The 21,745-nt window shown below is 34.2% G+C and overlaps 2 protein-coding genes across 8 annotated transcripts; one reads left to right on the top strand and one right to left on the bottom strand.

The window, feature by feature from the left end:
- Window positions 1-681: 681 nt before the first annotated feature.
- LOC136034419 (uncharacterized) lies at window positions 682-5,514 on the top strand. 7 transcript variants are annotated; one of them, XR_010619181.1, is made up of 3 exons: window positions 682-789; window positions 2,442-2,612; window positions 4,885-5,514. XR_010619181.1 is itself a non-coding variant. In XM_065715588.1 (3 exons), the coding sequence occupies exons 1-3, from the start codon at window positions 947-949 to the stop codon at window positions 4,926-4,928; spliced, it is 261 nt and encodes an 86-aa protein (XP_065571660.1). In that variant the 5' UTR covers window positions 902-946; the 3' UTR covers window positions 4,929-5,514. The 7 variants fall into 7 exon arrangements, 2 of the variants coding, with proteins under 2 accessions (XP_065571660.1, XP_065571659.1); XR_010619182.1 differs by having other exon boundaries at window positions 781-904; XR_010619180.1 differs by lacking the exon at window positions 682-789 and adding an exon at window positions 885-940.
- Window positions 5,515-6,698: 1,184 nt separating this feature from the next.
- On the bottom strand, window positions 6,699-18,843 carry LOC136034418 (uncharacterized). The gene is made up of 3 exons (XM_065715586.1): window positions 18,712-18,843; window positions 16,763-16,899; window positions 6,699-7,763 (listed from the first exon to the last, which is right to left on the bottom strand). Exon 3 carries the CDS (start codon window positions 7,689-7,691, stop codon window positions 6,732-6,734), a length of 960 nt encoding a protein of 319 aa, XP_065571658.1. The 5' UTR covers window positions 7,692-7,763; window positions 16,763-16,899; window positions 18,712-18,843; the 3' UTR covers window positions 6,699-6,731.
- Window positions 18,844-21,745: the final 2,902 nt, after the last annotated feature.

Raw genomic sequence — 21,745 nt, 5'->3', positions numbered from 1 at the left:
TCAGGGTTGGTTTCCACCATTCAGGTCTAACAGGGATATTGCCAATTTTATTTAGGCTAAGGGCTTTGTAGGCTTCATTTCTGTCTAGAAACATAACCATTAGTGAACCATCTCTGTTCACATTCACAGTGAAGCTGCATCTAAAAGTTTTGAAAAGATTCATTCTAATGTTAGTAATATTTTTGATAGAGAAGGATTGATCTTTTACTGTTGGAGCAAAAAGGATAATGGATTTGTCCTTTATCTCCACAGCTGGATTTGGGTTTGAGAGTCCCATTATTTCAGGAGGACTCATAGAAGGTTTTTTTCGTTTCTGTTTTCTGCCTACTGTCTGAAAATCCTCATTTAGCAGGTTGTCAGTTTCAGAGATTGGTGGCTCAGAGACAGTAATCATGGTTTCATTCAGGCTATCATCATTGGATATTGGAGATACAACAATAGGAATATCAGCTTCTGATATCCAATTAGATGCTTGGCCCCCTTCCCTGAGGGGGCTAGAAGTGTTAGGAAACATTGGGTTCAGGAAAGGGAAATTCCAGAAACTCTAACCACGCAATAGATTTATATGAAAAGGCAAAATAATACTTCTCAAACAAAAGGAGTAGCAAGAGCTTTAGTTCCTTTCACTCAGAAAATAAATGAAATCAATAATTTAAATTTTTCATCAATTGATTTCTTCTTTTCTTTTCTTTCTTTTCATTCTTGTCCATATTTACTTTTTGTTGAATGAGATTTTTGTTGAAGAAGGTGAATTATGTACTTACTCCGCTAACCATTCTTTTGAGCACGGCAAGAAAATCACTTACTGCGGTTACTGCCGGCAGTAACTATTCTCGTTCCCAGTGGGTTGGGCAGTAACCATTTTCCCGCTAGGAACGGAAATAGTAACCATTCGGTTACTACAGTAAGTCCCTGGAACACACCCTATGTTTATAGTGGAGTAAATATGATTAATATTTCTAAGGAAGCCTATCAAGTCCCTTGGGAAGAGGGTGGGATTCAAGTTCTATTTGCAATTGAACTGTCTATTGAGTCTGAAAGTTCAGTTCAGAAATTTCAGATGGAATATACTGACAAGACTTATAAAATTATATGCAGAGAGCATACTAATACAGTTATATTGGAGATTACTTCAGATTTAGGAGTTTGTAAGTAGGATAATCTTGTCTGTGCTTATAAAATATTAAGGTTTTCTAGAGAGCTAGGCCGAGCTTTCAAAGGCTAGTAGGCTAGGCTCTGATGCACAGAACAAAGGTTTTTTATCAGTTAGAAAGGTGTGTTTTTAGGAATAGAGCTTGGGAATGCACATTTCCTATTACCACTGTTTCTTATTTTACCCTAAATTTTCAATTTAAACAATCTCAATTTTAGATGTATTTTTTCCCTCTACTCATTACTTTTCCTAATCTCTAATCTAATTTTCTCTCTAAGATAACAAAAAGTAGCTTTTCTAATAGTTTACGCTATTTAAAATTTTATACTAATGGCACAGCTAAGAAATAGCCTAGACATAGACCTACATTTAGAATTAATTTCATCCTGAATCCTAATATAGACCTATCATTTGTTTATATCAGAGAACTTAATATATGTGGTAAAATTCTAGTTGTGTGATGACTTTTTGCTGTCTTGAAAAGGGGTTAGATTAGGTTAGGAAAATGAAACATTCTGGGATGGGTCTAAAGGCTGAAGCATATCCCAGGAAGATATTTTAAAGTACCCACCTCTACTCCTTCTCCCTCTAGAGGGCCCTGAAATTTGCCTACATGACAGGTCTATACCTATTGAAATTTTGACAAAAAAACATTTTACCTTAATTTTCAGTTACCAGTTGCTTTTTCTCTGCCTTTAGTTCTGAAAATGCAATCCCTGTTATTTGAGTAGAATTCTGAGCTAAAATTTTATGATTAAATCACTAATGGGACAGCTATGAAATAGCCTAGACATAGACCTACGTTTAGAATTAATTTCATCCTGAATCCTAATATAGACCTATAATTTGTTTGTATCAGAGAACTTCAACTGCTCCCCCTAATCTATATATATATATATATATATATATATATATATATATATATATATATATATATATATATATATATATATTATGGAACTGAGCAAAGTTATGAAGCTGAAAACAATTTTGTTGTATTTCAATTAAGTAGAAGATCTATTTTGCAAGGTTTCACTTTTATAACACACATATTTTAAAGGTCATCAAAGGGCAGGGCCCTCTAGAAGAAGAAGGAGTGGAGGTAGGTACTTCAAAATACCTTCCCGGGATATACTTTAACTTGTAGACCCATCCCTGAAAGTTTTCTTTTCCTAACCTAACCCCTTTCTGAGATAGAAAGAAGTCAATCAACTAGAATTTTATCCATCAGTTTTGTTGGAATAACCACAATGGGTTTTCCTCATAATTCTCATTTCTTTTTTTCTAGCATCTTTTGAAAGATGGCCAATGGCTGATGTTATCTCTTGGGAAGTAGATTTAAGTCCATATCCAATTTCAAATAAATTTTGTACAGATGAATTTACTCCAAGTTCATCTTATGCTGACACAGTTCAAGAAATATCTGCTGTTCAAGAACCTGCTTCAGATGTATCATTTGGTAATTAGTTCAAAATTTGTTTTTGTTAAATTAGCCTGCTCTTGCTACCATGGTTTTTCAAAAATACAAGTAAATATTTTTAATTCTTGTTTTCTCTTTTTGTATGCTCTTCTCCTATTTAAATTTAGTGGTTACTATTTTGAACATCAATTTTTTTTTCTTTATGGCTATGGGTTATAAAATCATTTCCTGAACCAGTATGATTAATCTATGTATAGCCTGAAGTTTTCTATAAATGTTTTAATGAATTTTGTTTTCTTTATTTCGTATCTCTGTCTGTAAAATACTTATAAATAATATATACATTACATTGTCTGTTGATTGTATCTTAGGGAAGAAAATTAGGAATACTGCTAGAAATATTAGTGAAAAAGCTAAATGTTAAATAGAGAGGAGAAAGGGCTTGTACAAGTATTTCCCAAGTGATAAATTAAGAGGGGATAGTCAATCTGGACTTGTTCCCACAGAAAGGAGCAAGGACACAGGTAAATAAATTTTGAGAAAACGAGAAGCCTCATTCTTGGATGTCAGAATTTTGTCCCAATTTTCAGGGGTTTGAGTCATATTTTTGTTGGATTTCAGACAAGCACAGTGAAACCTCATTCATTTTGATCCACACTTAAGTGCTTTCTTTATGAGCTTTGTGTTGAATGCCAGAAGCTTCCAGGCGTTTTTGTTTCCTGCCCTTTTACTAGAAGTAACAACAGAATAGAAAAAGCTTGAGTGTGCAATGACAGAAAATTTTGTGAGAAATTAAAAATGGAACAGTATGCCATTCTAACATTTATTTTTGGAGTATCTTAATAGACCTTGAGTGGTTGGTAACTTGCCAGAAGCTTCTTAAATGTTGCAATTGGTAGAAGATAGTCTTGAGCATACTCAATGCAGTTTTTGCTGGTATTTGAAGGTGGACTTGTATCCAGAACAATTCTCAAGCAGACTCACTTCACCCACTAGTTTGGTAAGGGGATTTCCTCTATTTGAAAGCAATATTGGAATATAACCATTATTCTTGTAGCAAATTCATTTAATTTGATTGGGTAATTAAGAAAAGTATTTAATTTTTACCTATAAAATGCAATGTTGTATTCAAGTGCTATAAACCCTAATGGACAATCATTAAAAATTTTGTTCTTAAAGTTTGTTATACTTGGTTTTGATGTTAAGTGTTTTTCTGTTTATAAGACTTGGTGAAGAAAATTCCGAATGTTTGGCCTGGGATTTTCAAATTGTGAACGCGGGAAGTAAATGGTTTTTGGAACTGGATGGTGGGAAAAAATGCAGTTCTGGATGTCTAATTTAAAGATAACTTGAATCTAATTTAAAGATTCCAGTGTTAGAACAATCAGCTAGTTCTCTGTGCCTATTGTGTATTGTTTTCTAAAGTATGGATTATAAACTTTTTTTTTAGTAAACTTGACGTTTTCCAGGAATACTCAGCTGGTTCCATTTAAATGTGGTTCACATTCTGATAGTGTAAGGGTATTAAAAAAATAAGCCGAATTTTGTAATTTTTTTTGATTTTTCTATTACAATGGATCTTTCTGCATACAATAATTTCCATAATTACAATATATTTTCAATATAACCTTCTTCAGTGTCAAATAACTTCTTTAGGTGATGCTTCCTTCCTTTTACACTATTTTTAGGGAAGTCTAGACATCGCCTCAACCTTCTAAAAAGTCCACAAGTAAATCTCCTTCACAGTCATAGAAAACGGTTACCAATGCCTTGGTGACAAAAAATTCACGTATTTTTTTAATATACCTCGTACTATTGCATTTTGTGGTACTAGGAAGGTAATTTAAAGATTAACTGTATGCTATACTGGTACCAGCAAACATAGGTTTTTCAGTAGCTTCATGACATGGTCACTATTGGACAGTTTGAGCAGCTTGTACACTAAAAGGTATAGGACTGCTTGAGTCTCAGCTATGGTAAAAAGAATGTAGTATGGTAGAATTTTAGGACAGCAGTGACAAGGCAGTCTTTATCAACTACTTGAATAAGCAAGTTAGTTGGTACAACAGTGTTTAGATTTTTCCATGGACTTTCAAGGATTGTTCAATTATGGTTTCTTTTATATTAACCTGAAGATCCTGACGGGTACTGTTCTTTGGTTTATTAACCTGGTAACTTAAATGCTATCCCAATCTGGTCTCTTTTTCGGTGTTATGGAGGTCCCTAACTCCCTAATTTGGGCCATTGCTGACTTTACAACCTCCCGATTTCCCCATGAATGTCTATTTTTGAACATTCTTATTTTTTGCAGCTAATGATAAAAAGTCTTGGCCAAGGAAGCATCGAAACCAGTGAATTCTCTGTGAGTCTCTGCTTCTTTCTTAGAAGATGGAATACATTACTCTTCAGCACAATGCCAAACAAAAATGAAAAACCTGAAAAGGCAGTACAGGGATCAAAAAGACAAGACAGGAAGGAGTGGAACAGGGAAAGTAACATGGGAGCATTTTGAATTAATGAAAGGATTGATGGCCCCTAAGCCAGAGGGCACTGATGCAATAACTGCATCGAATAGGGGGAGTTTGAGAACCCCTACTAACTTTACTTCACAATCAAGCCCAGTGCCAGAAGCAAGTGTAGGCAGTAAAGATGCAGAGCCTAAGAGGGCCAACAAACGGCGATGTTTTAGCAACCCAGAAGGATTTCAACAACTCAGTAATGATGCCAATTTACGGCATGAGGAACGATTACGATTTGAACAGGAAGTTCATCAAGAAAAAATGAAAGTTCATCAAGAAAAAATGAAAGTAAAGCTTGAATTACTTGAAGTGAAAAAAGAAGCATTAAAAACAGTGAAAAAAATGAATAGTTATTGATTTCCTAAATTTAACTTTTATTAGAATTTACTTTTTTCTTTATTAAATTTGTAATGTTCCCTTTTTCCAGTATTTCTTTCTCACAAGGGGAAAAAGTGTCGTTATTATGTTTTGACATGCCTATGAGGGTTGGTTCTAGGCATTTATCCTCTTACCCAAAGAAAATAACCCCCTGCAAAAATTATGGTTTTCCAAATTTGAGTTTTTTTTTTTTTTTTTTTTTTTTTTTTTTTTTTTTTTTTTTTTTTTTTTTTTTTTTTTTTTTTTTAGTTGAGAAAATTTAAGGAAATTGAAGAAAAAGGAATTTACGCACAATATGTATGTTAAAAAATAAACCGCAATCCAATTTTTGTTGAAAAGACTTTCATGTGAATCTGCAATTTTTGGCAGTAGCAGGTGGTAAAAAAAAAACACCAAAAAGTTTAACAGGGTTTAGATTTTGCTTGAAAGCATAGTTGGATTTTGGGAACAAGCACATTCTAATTGTATAAGTTTCATGGGCGAAAGCGTTGTCAAATTCTATGAGTAGTTTTTCTTATCTTCGAAGTGTAAAACTAACAAAGTTCGCTATTATTATAAATAAACAAGATTTAAAAGCTCATATGGCACTTTTGAAGAGGCCAAGAGCTCATATGATATTAGCTCTAGCAAAATTCTAAGAACCAATACATTGATTTAAAAGGAAAATCAGAGGCTTAATGCCGGTCGGGATTTAAAATAATAGCTCTGAGACACGATATCCTTCCAAACATGAAATTTCATTAAGATCCGATCACCCGTTCGTAAGTTAAAAATACCTTATTTTTCTAATTTTTCCGATTAAAAAATTATTGCCCGACAATTTGATTTCATTGAAAGGAATTATTCCCAAACATTTTCTTCCCGCTGAAAATTCTATAGACAATCCCTTCACCCCCCTCCCCTGGAGAAAAGTTCCTCGCGAAATATGTCCGTAGGTTTCCGAATTAAAAAACTTAAAAGGCACTTAAACTTCTACAATAAGGTTCTCTGTTTTTTTTCTTTTTAGTTTGGGAGGGATATACCTCACAGGGTAACGCATCGAAAACGGGAAATTGATATCTTGTTCCTTATGATTTCTGGGAATATTTCGGGTCTACGCTGTTATTATGAAAGTAATTATCTTCAAATAAATTTCAAGAGAAAATTCCACTTTACTGTTGATTAATATTAGATTGTGATACAATTAATTATGCTAACAAAAGTTTAAACATAGAAAGTAACCTACTAATAAGTAAAAAACGGTAACTATTTATTTTAATAATTATAAAAGTCTTGCAATGCGGTCCCTTTTTGCTCTGGCAGTGACTGTGGAATTATAGATGTTATTTTCTGAATTAATTGTAGCAGCTCTGCCTGAGCTCAGCTCTTCTGAATTTTCAAAATGGAGATCATTCTCGTCAATACAAAAATTATGCAAGGAACATGCTGCAATTACTGATTTGCAAATAAATGCAAGGTCAGGGGAATCAAAAAACTTAAGTCTTCTAAAACGACCCTTTAACATTCCAATCGCCCTTTCAACAGACATTCTTGTAGAAGACAGTTTAAAGTTGTACCTAACCTGATATCTGGTTAGGTTACCCGTATCTCTATATGGTGTTAGTAACCGGTCAGAAAGTGGGTACGCTGCATCGCCGATTAAATGGCTATCCTCGGGAAAAAATAAAGTACTATTTTGTAGGTCAGTACAAATTTCTGAATGCCGAAAAACACGGGCATCATGCATGGACCCTGGATGACCTACGTAACAGTTAGTAAATTTCAGGTTATGTTGGCACACAACCTGCAATTGGAGAGAGTGAAACCCCTTTCTGTTGATATATGTTCCCGAAGAATGTTGAGGGGTTCTGATTGGGATATGGGTTCCATCTATAGCACGAAGAACCTCTGGAAAGCCAGCAGTAGAACTATTGGCAGAAATTATGTTTTGTGCTTCTGTAGCCCCTGGCCACTTTATTGTTGTTGATGCCATTTCGTAAATGGCATCAATTGTTCTTCTTATAACTTTGAACACTGTTGTCTTACACACACCGAAGCGACATCCAACGGACCTGTAGGACTCTGGGGTTGCCAGAATCCATAGGTTTATGAGGAGTATCTTGTTTGGTGATGGTGATGTTGGTCTTGTCTGATTCTGTAGGTTTATGTTAATTTTTCCTAAGAGAAGATCGAAAGTACTTCTATGAAGTCTAAAATGAGTTTTAAAATCATAATCCTGCATTCTCTCTGTGACTATTTCTTCATATCCTGCTACCTTTGGTACATTTCGTCTCGATATGGTTGAAACTCTTGTCTAAAAAGGGAAAAAAAATATTAGGAAGTATTTTGAAGCAACGGATAAACAATGATTATGAAACCGAGAAGATATTATTTCTGAATTGTTTGATTTCGCCATTGTTATGAAGAAGAGCCTATTGTTCTGAAACCGAGCTGGAAAAATTCCAACTGGTATTAGATTCAAATTAAATTACAAAAAGATTTTCATATTTAATTACTTTTATAAATTTGACTTAATAAGGCATTCATAAAATACCCTATGGTGCGCAAAAAGTACAGTTTGTGTTGTTTTCCCATTCTTTAAAATTAACATGTCAAAAAAGGGTCATATTACCCCCCCCCCCCGTGTAATGTTTGTCCGACTCGTAAAAACGTTGCAAAACTGAATATAAACTAATTTTTGATGAGTTTTCTGAAAAAGTTCCCCCTCCCCACCAAAAAATTTCTGTTTTCTATGGGTAGAGGGAATTATTTCCCTTTGGGCGGGGGGGGGGGGTATATATAACCCCCCGTTGGGTGGGGGGAGGGAGGTATATATGTATATATATATATATATATATATATATATATATATATATATATATATATATATATATATATACTAGCTGTTGGGGTGGCGCTTCGCGCCACCCCAACACCTAGTTGGTGGGGGCGCTTCGCGCCCCCCCAAGCCCCCCCGCGCGCGTAAGTCGTTACGCGCCATAATAGTTACGCGCCATTGTAGTTGTGTCCCTATGTCCCACCTGTGAATATAGATATATATATATATATATGGTTTTAACTACGTAAAACTTGCGAATATACAACATTCTTTGCTGTCCCATTGTCTTTGCATATAAATAGATTGTCAGGTTATCCCCCTGTTTCCCCCGGTGTCCCCGTTGTAGTTGTGTCCCTGTGTCCCGGTCGTCATTTATATTCCCTGTGTCCCGGGTCCCGGTCATCATTTGTATCCCGGTGTCCCGGTCTGTATATACATTCGTTTTTTAGTTTTGTTTTTCTCCTTTATTTTTTTCCTTTTTTTTTCTTTTTTAGCTTATTTAGATTTTTAGATTTTTTAGTTTTTTTTATTAGTTTTTAGTTTTTATTTCTTTTTAGTTTTTTTGTCCCGGTCGTCATTTATATCCCCCTGTTTCCCCCGGTGTCCCCGTTGTAGTTGTGTCCCTGTGTCCCGGTCGTTATTTATATTCCCTGTGTCCCGGTCGTCATTTGTATCCCGGTGTACCGGTCTGTATATACATTCGTTTTTTAGTTTTGTTTTTCTCCTTTATTTTTTTCCTTTTTTTTTCTTTTTTAGTTTATTTAGATTTTTAGATTTTTTAGTTTTTTTATTAGTTTTTAGTTTTTTTTTCTTTTTAGTTTTTTTGTAGTTTTTACCTTCTTTTTAGTTTTGTTTATTTTTTTTTTTTACTTGTGTCCTGGTCGTCATTTATACTCCCTGTGTCCCGGTGCTTTGTTGATTGCTAATCGAACATTCCTTTTGTCCTGGTCGCTTTCTCTTTGAGTGTCGTCATTTATTTTTTTCTTTTTTAGTTCTTTTAGTTTTTACCTTTTTTAGTTTTTTTTTAGTTTTTAGTTTTTTTAGTTTTTTACCTTTTTTTAGTTTTTTTAGTTTTTTAGCTTTTTTATTTTTTTTATTAGTTTTTAGTTTTTTTGTAGTTTTTGCCTTTTTTTTAGTTTTTTGTCCTGGTCGCTTTCTCTTTGAGTGTCGTCATTTATTAGTTTTTTCCCTTTTTTTTAGTTTTTTATTGGTTTTTACCTTTATTTTAGCTTATTTTTCAGTTTTTTCCTTTTTTTTAGTTTTTTTTTATTTTTTATTTTTTTTAGTTTTTTACATTTTTTTAGTTTTTTTAGTTTTTTTAGTTTTTTAGCTTTTTTACTTTTTTTATTAGTTTTTAGTTTTTTTTTGTAGTTTTTGCCTTTTTTTAGTTTTTTCAGTTTTTTTTTTAGTTTTTTATTGGTTTTTACCTTTATAGTTTTTTTAGTTTTTTAGCTTTTTTATTTTTTTTATTAGTTTTTAGTTTTTTTTGTAGTTTTTGCCTTTTTTTAGTTTTTTCAGTTTTGACGTCACCTAATCCAGTTTTTTCAGGTGACGTCACCTGACACATCCATCCACACATCCACAGACAGACAACTTATTTTTATATATATAGATATATATATATATATATATATATATATATATATATATATATATATATATATATATATATATGTATATATATAAAATAAGTTGTCTGTGTGTCTGTCGAGTGACGTCATGTTTGTGTGTCGACTGACGAAATTACAGACCGGGACACAAATGACGACCGGGACATCTATCTATATATATATATAAATAAGTTGTCTGTGTGTGTGTGTGTGTCAAGTGACGTCATGTTTGTGTGTCGACTGACGTCATGAAGTTAGTTGTCGTCATGTTTGTTATGACGATGACGTCATTAAAGGTATTTAAGACATTCGTTCACGGAAAGATGTTTAATTGCAAAATGACTGAAGAACCTACAATGGCAACAGCCGAGGAAGCTGCTCAAAGAGTCTATGCCAAAAAACTTGCTGCTGATAGAGAAAGCAAGAAAAGAAAGCGTGCCGAGGAATCACAAGAATAGCAAGAAAACAGGCTTGCGGCTGATAGAGAAAGTAAGAAAAGAAAGCGTGCCGAGGAATCACAAGAACAGCAAGAAAACAGGCTTGCGGCTAAAGAACGCAAAACCGCGCAGTTAGATGAAAATCCACCTGGACAGCGAGAGTCAAAACATATCAAAACTGAAAATGATAGCGATGATGATTGGGTTTGGGATTTTGACTTGGATAAGGTCATCAATGCCTACCAGATTTAAGTTAAAAAAACAAAGGTTCGGCGATATGTACTTCATAGTGACGCTGAAAAATAAAGAAGAAAAAGAAAAATAAAAAAAGAAAAAAGGTAAAAAACTAAAAAAAAACTAAAAAGAAAAAACACTCAAAGAGAAATTACAGACCGGGACACAAATGACAACCGAGACAGAGGGAATATAAATGACGACCGGGAACCTCAAAGAGAAATTACAGACTGGGACACCCGGATACAAATCGCGACCGGGACACAGGGAATATAAATGACGACCGGGACACAGGGACACAACTACAACGGGGACGCCGGGGGCAGAGGCGGGATATATATAAATGACGACCGGATCACAGGGATTGTTCGAATAGAAATTACAGACCGGGACACAAATGACGACCGGGACACAGGGAATATAAATGACGACCGGGACATGTTCAAGAGTCAGTAAACCTGACAATCTATTTATATGCACAGACAATGGGACAGCGAAGAATGTTGTATATTCGCATAGCGTGCCGAGGAATCACAAGAACAGCAAGAAAACAGGCTTGCGACTGATAGAGAAAGTAAGAAATGAAAGCGTGCCGAGGAATCACAAGAACAGCAATAAAACAGGCTTGCGGCTAAAGAACGCAAAACCGCGTAGTTAGATGAAAATTCACCTGGACAGCGAGAGTCGAAACATATCAAAACTGAAAATGATAGCGATGATGATTGGGTTTGGGACTTTGACTTGGATAAGGTCATCTATGCTTACCAGATTTTAGTTAAAAAACAAAAGTTCGGCGATATGTACTTCATAGTGACGCTGAAAAATAAAGAAGAAAAAGAAAACTGAAAAAAGAAAAAAGGTAAAAAACTAAAAAAAAAAAAAAAAAAAAAAAAACACTCAAAGAGAAATTACAGACCGGGACACAAATGACGACCGAGACAGAGGGAATATAAATGACGACCGGGAACCTCAAAGAGAAATTACAGACTGGGACACCCGGACACAAATCACGACCGGGACACAGGGAATATAAATGACGACTGGGACACAACTACAACGGGGACGCCGGGGACACAGGCGGGATATATAAATGACGACCGGGACGCAGGGATAGTTTGAATAGAAATTACAGACCGGGACACAAATGACGACCGGGACACAGGGAATATAAATGACGACCGGGACACTCAAAGAGAAATTACAAACTGGGACACCGGGACACAGGGAATATAAATGACGACCGGGTCTTATTTTATTTATTTTATTTTAATTTATTTATATGCACAGACAATGGGACAGCGAAGAATGTTGTATATTCGCATGTTTTACGTAGTTAAAAACATATTTATATCTATATAATTATATCTATATATTATATCTCTATTCACAGGTGGGACACAGGGACACAACTACAATGGCGCGTAACGACTTACGCGCGCGGGGGGCTTGGGGGGCGCGAAGCGCCCAACCAACTAGGTGTTGGGGTGGCGCGAAGCGCCACCCCAACAGCTAGTAGGGAATATAAATGACGACCGGGACACTCAAAGAGAAAGTGACCGGGACACAAGGAATGTTCGATTAGCAATCACCATCATCAAAGCACCGGGACACAGAGAATATAAATGACAACCAGGACAATCAAAAGAAATTACAGACCGGGACACCGGAACACAAATGACGACCGGGACACAGGGAATATAAATGACGACCGCGACACTCAAAGAGAAATTACAGACTGGGACACAAATGACGACCGGGACACTGGGAAACAACAACAACAGGGACGCCGGGGGGCACAGGGGGATATATAAATGACGAAGGGGACGACCGGGACAATCAAAGAGAAAGCGACCGGGACTATATGCACCGACAATGGGACAGCCAAGAATGTTGTATATCTGCAAGTTTTATGTAGTTAAATATATATATATATATATATATATATATATATATATATATATATATATATATATATATATATATATATATATATATATATATATATATATATATATATATATATATATATATATATATATATATATATATATATACTAGCTGTTGGGGTGGCGCTTCGCGCCACCCCAACACCTAGTTGGTGGGGGCGCTTCGCGCCCCCACCAAGGGAGCGACATTAAAACTTAAAACGAACAGAAATTACTCCGTATATGAAAGGGGCTGTTCCCTCCTCAACGCCCCGCTCTTTACGCTAAAGTTTGACTCTTTCTCTCAACTCTACTTTTTAAAACAGTAAACTTTATAAGTAAACTTCCCCCCAACAAAAAAATCCCCCTGATAACGTCTGTACACTTCCCAAAAACCATTACTATATGTAAACACTGGTCAAAGTTTGTAACTTGCAGCACCCTTTCACGGGGACTTAGGGGGAGGAAAGTCGTCCCAAAAGATATAGTTATTAGGTATTTCGACTATGCTGAATTAATGGCTCTCAAGAGTCACCGGATTTTAATCCGGTGACTTTTGGAAAAAATTAACGTGGGAGGGGGCCTAGGTGCCCTCCAATTTTTTGGTCACTTAAAAAGGACACTAGAACTTTTAATTTCCGTTAGAATGAGCCCTCTTGTGGCATTCTAGGAGCACTGGATTGATACGACCACCCCTTGAAAAAAAAAAAAAAACAACAAATAAACACGCATCCGTAATCTGTCTTGTGGCAAAAAATACAAAACTCCATATTTTTGTAGATAGGAGCTTGAAACTTCTACAGTAGGGTTCTCTGATACGCTGAATCTGATAGTGTGATTTTCGTTAAGATTTTATTACTTTTAAGGGATGCTTCCCCTCTCAGGCTCGTAACTCTTAATGGGTAAAACTAAATTTGATGAAAGTTATATATTTAAAATCAGCAATAAAATGCGATTCTTTTGTTGTAACTATTGGCATCAAAATTTCGTTTTTTAGAGTTTCGGTTACTATTGAGCCGGGTCGCTCCTTACTACAGTTTGTTACCACGAAGTGTTGGATAAGACTACTTTTCCTGAAACATAATGTGCACTGTAGAATCTCATTTGTCATATTCCTGAATATAGATTAAATCTAATCAGTTGGCAAACAAAAAAATGATTAAACATTTCTTTAAATGCCAAATTCTTTGGCAAAAAAGGTACTTTGAATGACATGATTTATAAGTTTTTGATGCAATATATTTTGCATTATCAAATTCTGTAGCTAATTAAAAGTAAATCGTGGTGTAGATAAGAGACTATAAGGAAAGTGTTCGTATGACGGTTCTACAAAACGTTCCATAAAAAAGAACTTCCAGAATTTTAAATTCCAAAATTTCCGAAACTTCCAGAATTTTTCAACGAGGAGTGTACTCCGGAGTTTTTTTTGGGGGGGGAATGAAAAAAGATTATAACTTCAATAAGAAATACTTCGGAGGTTTTGAAAGAAAATAGGAGTCAGGGAAAGGGCGTATAAGAGGCATCCATACTCACATAGCTGAATTTACCTCTTATTTCCTAAAGCTTTCAACTTTACTCTAGTTTTCCCTTTTATTATATTATTAATAGAATATTTATTGAAATATTCATAATTTTTTTGATTCAAAATTTAAGGGAAAACTTAGTAGGTATTCGTCATTAAATCAAAGTTCCTGCATACACATAAAAAAATAAGAAGAGAAAAAACACCCTTTACTGGTGTTGAAGCCCAAAGATACCCGGTCCCTGCGGAAATGACTGTATACTATAAATGAGCTTTATGTCAGGAGGGGCGGATGAGTCAACGACGATGACTCATACGATGAGTCAACAACGTCTATTGTTCTTTTCGACTTACCAAAGCGCTATACGACGGTTTATTCATTGTATTTACTCTAAATTCTAACAAATATTACAAACGGAGGGGAGGGGAGTTTTTAAGCTCAGATTAACTCTTCCCAACTTTCATGCGAGGATTGAGAGATACTTATTTCTGCCACATTTTGGTTAGAAAGTTTTAGAGCTGTCAGAGAGCAAACGACAATGCAAAAGACCAAAAGAGAAATGAAAAATAGTGCCTAAGAAAAATAAGAAAAAGAAAAAAGAAAAATAGAGCTTAAAGAAAATAGGACAAGAATTAAATGAATCAACCATGCAGACGGATAATAATCTATCATATTTACTTATATACCCATCTTTTTCAAAACTTTACATATAAATATTGTCTTTTAAATTATGTTTCCTTTTCACTATCTCTAGATGCCGCTTGAAATATATTGCTAAGGTTTATTTATGCCTAAAACTAATAAACCATTAACCCTGATTGACCCTCTTGGGCATGAGAAATGGTCAGAGTTATGCTACCAGGAATTTTGACTTCCGATTTAGTTTTTAACTACGTAAAACTTATGTTTTTTATGTTTTTAACTACGTAAAACTTGCGAATATACAACATTCTTTGCTGTCCCATTGTCTGTGCATATAAATAGATTGTCAGGTTTACCGACTCTTGAACATGCAACATATAATGGTCCATGGGAAAACAATCCGTATTCAGATCTATACCTCATGATTCTAATGATTGCCCTTGAGCTTTGTTGATGGTGATTGCTAATCGACCATGCCCTGAGTCGCCATCGTCATTTATATATCCCCCTGTGCACCCCGGCGTCCCCTTTGTAGTTATGTCCCTGTGTCCCGGTCGTCATTTATATTCCCTGTGTCCCGGTCGTCATTTGTGTCCCGGTGTCCCAGTCGGTGATTTTTCTTTGAACGTCCCGGGTGTCATTTATATTCCTTGTGTCCCGGTGTCCCGGTCGTCATTTATATCCCCCTGTGCCCCCGGCGTCCCCGTTGTAGTTGTGTCATTTATATTCCCTGTGTCCCGGTCGTCATCCCGGTATACATTCGTTTTTGAATTGGTATATGATGAAATAAATTTTTAATTTTTTCCCTTTTTTTCTTTTTAGTTTTTTTTTTATTGGTTTTGACCTTTTTTTAGGTTTTTTAGTTTTTTTCTTTTTTCTTTTTAGTTTTTTTTGAAGTTTTTATCTTTTTAGTTTTTTTATTTTTATTTATATTTTTTTAGTTTTCTTTTTCTCCTTTATTTTTCAGGTTTTTTCCTTTTTTTAGTTTTTTTTTCTTTTTTAGTTCTTTTAGTTTTTACCTTTTTTAGTTTTTTTTAGTTTTTTAGATGAAATTTTTTTTAGTTTTTTACCTTTTTTCTTTTTAGTTTTTTATTGGTTTTTACCTTTTTTTTAGCTTTTTTAGTTTTTTTTTTCGTTTTTTCTTTTTACTTTTTTTTAGTTTTTATCTTTTTTATTTTTTTTTATTTTTATTCTTAATTTTATTAGTTTTCTTTTTCTCTTCTATTTTTCAGTTTTTTCATTTTTTTTAGTTTTTTTTTAGTTTTTAGTTTTTTAAGTTTTATTCCTTTTTTTAGTTTCTTTAGTTTTTTTAGTTTTTCGGCTTTTTTATTTTTTTATTAGTTTTTAGTTTTTTTGTAGTTTTTGCCTTTTTTTAGTATTTTCAGTTTTTTTTTAGTTTTTAGTTTTTTTACCTTTTTTAGCCTAACCAGGATTTGAACCTGGGACCTTCATTCTCCGTTCTGACACCCTCTCTCACCGAGTGACTACTCCAGCATGTTCATTTTGGTGTTTTAAATGGTATATTATTAACCAAATTAATGTGTTTTACAATATACTAAGCATCGTCATAACAAAAATGACGACAACTAATTTCATGACGTCAGCCGAAACATGACGTCACCTGATCCATCCACAGACAGACAGACAACTTATTTTTATATATATAGATATATATATATATATATATATATATATATATATATATATATATATATATATATATATATATATATATATATATATATATCTGTCTATATTCACAGGTGGGACACAGGGACACAACTACAATGGCGCGTAACTAATATGGCACGTAACGACTTACGCGCGCGGGGGAAGCCAGTGAAATCAATTTAATGCATTTGTAAATTAAGTCGTAATAGCACGCACATAGTCAACAGTTTTGAGTAAGGGAAGGAAATCCTCCAACTAAGAAAAAGTAATTCTCAAATAATTAACATCTGCAGTTTCCGCATTGATTGTATCGGTTAGTCCCAGAGATTGATTGCATGCAAAAACGTCAAACAAAACAATTTGCTTCCTCATGACAGTTGCTTAATTATGTAATATGCACACAAAAACTGATAAATCATAACATTGAAATACCGTTAAAATACTTGGCTCATTCAGCTATTCCTCATCTTGATATAATTCATTCTCCGAGTCAAAAATTTCATTGACCAAAATCAGTGCTGAAATAAGATTTCTCGGCGCCGTCTGGGACATTTCGGGAGAGGTTGTACCTAAAATAAAGTAGAAAACTGAGCATTCAGAATAGTGAAACAAAACAGGGGAAAATCACATCTAAACGAATAAATTTTAAAAAGCACGTTTGTTTTCAATAAAAATAAGAAGGCAAGTTTTTCAGCACTTCTACAAAAGCTTCTAATTCCAATTAAATGGCCTTTAAGTTTTCTTAAAGAAAATTTGGAAAGAATTGGGACCAAAGGTCAAAATTTAATGTAAAGAATGAGGCATCGAGAAGGGGCTAACCATTCATATACGGAATTTGGGTTTGTTGTAAGTTTTAGCGTTGCTCCTTATTTTCAGTTCAAAAAGCGTGTTTTTTAGTTGTTGTTTTTTCTGAGCTTGAAACCTCTGCATTAGTTTTCTCTGATACAGTGAATCCGATGGTCTTGCGGAATGTGTTTTCCCTTATTTGATAATCAGGCTAATTCTCTCAGGCCTGTGCCGTTTGAAGGGTAATATTAAACATAATAAGTATTATTTATTTTAAATTTGTATAAAAAATTAAATCTTTTGTTGTAACTACTGTTAATTTTTTTTGTGCAATTGGGCCGAGTCGCTCCGACTTACAGTTAGTTAAATTAAAACAAAATTATTTTTTTGAAAGTAAGGAGCAACATTAAACGTCAAAATGAACGAAAATTATTCTATATACGAAGGTTTGCCCCCTCCTCAATACCTTACTCTTTATGCTAAAGTTTGTCCCAATTTTCGAAGTACGGCAACTGAAACTCGGGGGCCGTTTAATTAGAATAGGAAATTATTTACTGTTAATAACTTTAGCGTTAAGATCAAGGTATTGACAGGGGGCAATCCTTCATATGCGGAATAAATATGCCAAAATTAATATACATTTTTCATTACTTTTTCATGTACATTAACCAAAATTCAAAGCTGCATTAGTTGAAAAATATTTATAAATTAAATAAAAGAACAAGTTTTTCAAACTGAAAGTAAGGAGCGACATTGTAACTTAAAACGAATAGAAATTATTCCGTATATGAAACAGGTTTTCCCTCTAAAGCTTCGTTCTTTATGCTAAAGTTTCACTCTTTGACCCAACTCTACTTTTTAAAACAATGAAAACAGACTTTAGCATAAGGAGTGACGTGTTGAGGAGGGGGCAACCTCTTTTATGTACGAAATTGTTTCTGTTCGTTTCAAGTTTTAATATCGCTCCTTACTTTCAGTTAAAAAAAAACTTGTTTTTTATTTAGTGACAGAAAGGAAATGTGGCGTTTATCCTTATTTAAAGATCAATTAGCACGCAACTAGCCTCCTTCCCGTGTTCCTTTTTCTTCTGAAGACATCCGAATGAAATTCTGAGATGGGTGTTTGATTCACGCTAAAAAAAAAAACATTTAAAAAAAACTTCAAATGTAAAATTAATATTTAATCGTCTCGATTTCTGGGCAATACAGTTATTATGGAAGTAAAGAGAAATATTACGCGCTAAAATGAGCAGAGTTTATTCTTTATAGGAGGGAGACTCCCCTTTCCATCCCCAACTCCACCTCGCGATCGCAGAAACTTCGGAGGGTGCTCATTACATCAGAATTTCAGAGCTCTAATCCATTTCAAAGAAGTCAAAAGTGATTGAAGACCAACCACCTGCGATGGGGGAAGGGTCTGTTGAGGGGGATACTCAGTTTATTACCACGAACTATGAAAAACAAATTTTGAACTAGCTAAAAAGCAACTAATAATAATCGGTAACATAATATAACAGTTTCGTAACAACAACAGCAGAGCAGTAACAGCTGTGCTGAAGTAGAATCTCCCCCCCCCAAAAAAAAATGCTTTATTACCTGGTATTTGTAACTTAGGATGTACACAATAAAAATTTTACTTATTTCTGCCTCTAAAAATCAGTTAATCAATTCACGCTTTGTTTACACTGAACGGGGTCAATGACATACACGTGACCGATGTTGCTATTCTCGCAATTAATCTTGCCGTTTTAAAGTTGCGTTTGATTCACTTTTCAAGTTGACTGAAACCAGCATTCCGACGTTTTATTTGCGATTCTTCGTTAACTTGGAGCGTTCGATTTGTAAAAGTTAACTGAAAACTTTTACATTTTGTACGTTCGTCTCAAGTTAACTCGGAAAGAAGGCAGAAGTTTCAATTATAGCTAATCATGGAGTATGTCTTCAGATGGATCCAAGATGAAGGCACCACTCTTGTGTACCAGTGTGGTGAGTTATTGATCTTGATTTTTTGTTGTTGGGTAGGTTGCACTAAAATAGACTTAAAAACTATGTTATTAGTCTAGTTAAAACTGGCGCTTTTCTTGTGTAGGTGGGTGGGTTTTTTCTTTTACTGGGTGGATGGGATAGGTAGATAATAAAATGGTTAAGAAAAATCTTATAAAGTTATTGCAATATTAGTTAAAGTTACTATTAAGCTACTTGAGCAATTATTTCAAAGCTGGGTATCCTAATACAATTTTGTGTGGCCAGAAGTTTAATTGTTATATTGCAAATTGTGATTTTCATTTGTCTTCTTATAGTCATTCCATTCAAGATGCTTTGGATGTTTTTTTTATTGTGATAGATTGTCTTAATGCTCTGAAAAAGGAAAATATTTAATTACATAGGATAGGAAAATTTCAGTAGGCTAATCAATTTAAAGTCCTAAATTAGCAAGGGAAGTGTTTACTTCACTAAAAATTCACTTGTATACAGTGATGTTTCAAAAGTCACTGTATAATTGGAGTTCTTTGAACTCCAATTATACAGCCCTGTTTTTGGCCCCCTTTAGCCTGTATCCAGTTCCTGATTGCCATTTAGCCTAAATTTCATTTTTTCTGTTACTCATTTCTTGTCAATATTACTAAGGGTTCATAGTTAAGTTCTAGAGAAGTCACTGTTAAATAACATGTGCTTATGTAGCCTATATATAGCTTGTTGCTACTTATTCTTCTCTGGGTATACAATGCTTGATGTGGTAAAAGCCAAGGGTGGTAAAACCTGTATGTCTATAGAAGAAAACCTGTTAAAAAAGGTTACTCTTTATAATTTACATAATAATTATAGCTAACATGTTCTACATGCAGCCCTGCTCTACTTTAGCCCCAACCCTCCTAATGTGGAAATCTAAAGCTGAAATTACATATTTCCTATTGATTCTGCCAATCTATCCCTCAACCCTAGTACCTGATAATTGAAGCAACTGTGGCAAAACAAGAACTGGAAAAACACTTAGGCTAAAAGGTGGCAGAATACATTGAAAATATATAATTTGGGCTATATATTTGCAAATTAGGCAGGTTGGGAGTAATTTTTTTTTGTTCATATTTGACTTACAAATAAAGTGAATATACCACTTGATGCCTTTTTGTATGTTCTTTACAAGTATAATAATTGCTTATATTGCTAATTCAAATTTAAGCACTTTTTGACCTAACCTAACAAATTTTGGCAGTGAAAAACATACATTATTTTGTCAAAAATGACCAAAAATACATAGTTTAATTGAAAATTTGGCATCAAAGAAGAAGAAAATTGCATAATATTGTAAAATTTATTAATTCAACTTAATTGTAGAAAATCAGTGCTTGTGGATTATATAACATTTAGAAAATGGATTAAGAATGAAACAGTAAGTTTGAGACCAATGTTTTAAGCTTTTTTTATACCCAAAAATTAGAAATATTTTGGTCATTTTCAAGAGCTCAAAAAGTGCTTAAATTTGAATTTGCAATTGAATTAATTATTATGTTTGTAAAGAACATAAAAAAAGGCATCAAGGGGTATGTTCACTTTATAAGTCAAATATATGAACAACAGAAAATTTACCAATTATTAGCAAAGAGTTGCATGATTTTCTCCTGGGTATGTAGGCTAAATGGAAGGTCACTTACACCTGATCCTGTCCCTTCTGTTTTTACTTGGTTGGAAAAAAATCCAAAGAAAGTTCCTATTAAAAAGGAAAGAGCCCAAAAGTGGGATTGAATTTGTCATAGCTTGGTTCCCATCGAGAAAGTTCCCATTGAGAAGGAAAGAGACCAAAAGTGAGATTGAATTTATCATAGCTTGGAGGTTTGCCCCTTCAATCTGTTTAAAGAAAACAGATTCATAATTGAAGGTTTGTTTATTTCAATCTTAAGGGTGACTTACATTTCTGACACTTTATTAAATGGTTGTAAAGGGATTACTTTTATTTATTTGTCTTGTTTGTTTTCTACATGATTGTCTTTTTGAATCTCTAAATTGATATACATTTCTTACCAGTTAATTAGTCACACCACAGTTCCATTTGCAAGTTTTGACCTACTTTGTAACCCCTGGTCTCAAAATTGCATATAAGTTTATTGAAGCTAGGAAACATAGAACTCCTGTATGTTTAAAAGCAAATGAATGGACATAAGTAGGTTTTAATGCACTAAATTCCTAAGGCCATGGCAATTAAAACAAAACAATGAAGATTAACTTTAAAATACTTGACAATACATAAATATAACAGTCACAAAAAAAACCATTCACAAAATCTTACTTTTGTGCTCAGTTGCCAACCTGAGCAATTGTCCTAAATTTTTAAACCTTGCAAAACATTCACAAGCCATTTCTTATGACCTACACTCTTGTCTATACATCAACAATTCATTGAAAAGGAAGGCCCACCTTACTGGCATTCTTTCCTTTGTATTTATATTTAATGGGTTTAAAAGAAAGCTTCTATGGCTAAGTCAGAAGCCCCGTAAAGAACCGGGTGGTCCTTTAGCCAGGAAGCTAGGGACCAGTCATCCTATGCTTTTGCAAGCCCTTCCTGCTTACTGACCCTAGATTTCTCTAGGTAACCTTTCAAGGTTGGGCCAGTTCTGGCTGAACCTACATAGTC

The sequence above is a fragment of the Artemia franciscana genome, chromosome 13 (genome assembly GCF_032884065.1).
Source record: "Artemia franciscana chromosome 13, ASM3288406v1, whole genome shotgun sequence".
NCBI classification, from domain to species: Eukaryota; Metazoa; Arthropoda; class Branchiopoda; order Anostraca; family Artemiidae; genus Artemia; species Artemia franciscana.
The sequence above is the reverse complement of the archived record's forward strand: the minus strand, read 5'-3'. Positions and strand labels throughout refer to the sequence as shown.

Excerpts from the sequence above, each read along its gene's own strand:
- LOC136034419 (XM_065715587.1), top strand. The coding sequence starts at position 1,061 with ATGGAATATACTGACAAGACTTATAAAATTATATGCAGAGAGCATACT. Across the intron at positions 1,149-2,441 it reads TACTTCAGATTTAGGAGTTT|CATCTTTTGAAAGATGGCCA; the intron begins GTAAGTAGGATA and ends CTTTTTTTCTAG. Across the intron at positions 2,613-4,884 it reads TGCTTCAGATGTATCATTTG|CTAATGATAAAAAGTCTTGG; the intron begins GTAATTAGTTCA and ends TATTTTTTGCAG.
- LOC136034418 (XM_065715586.1), bottom strand. The coding sequence starts at position 7,691 with ATGCAGGATTATGATTTTAAAACTCATTTTAGACTTCATAGAAGTACT.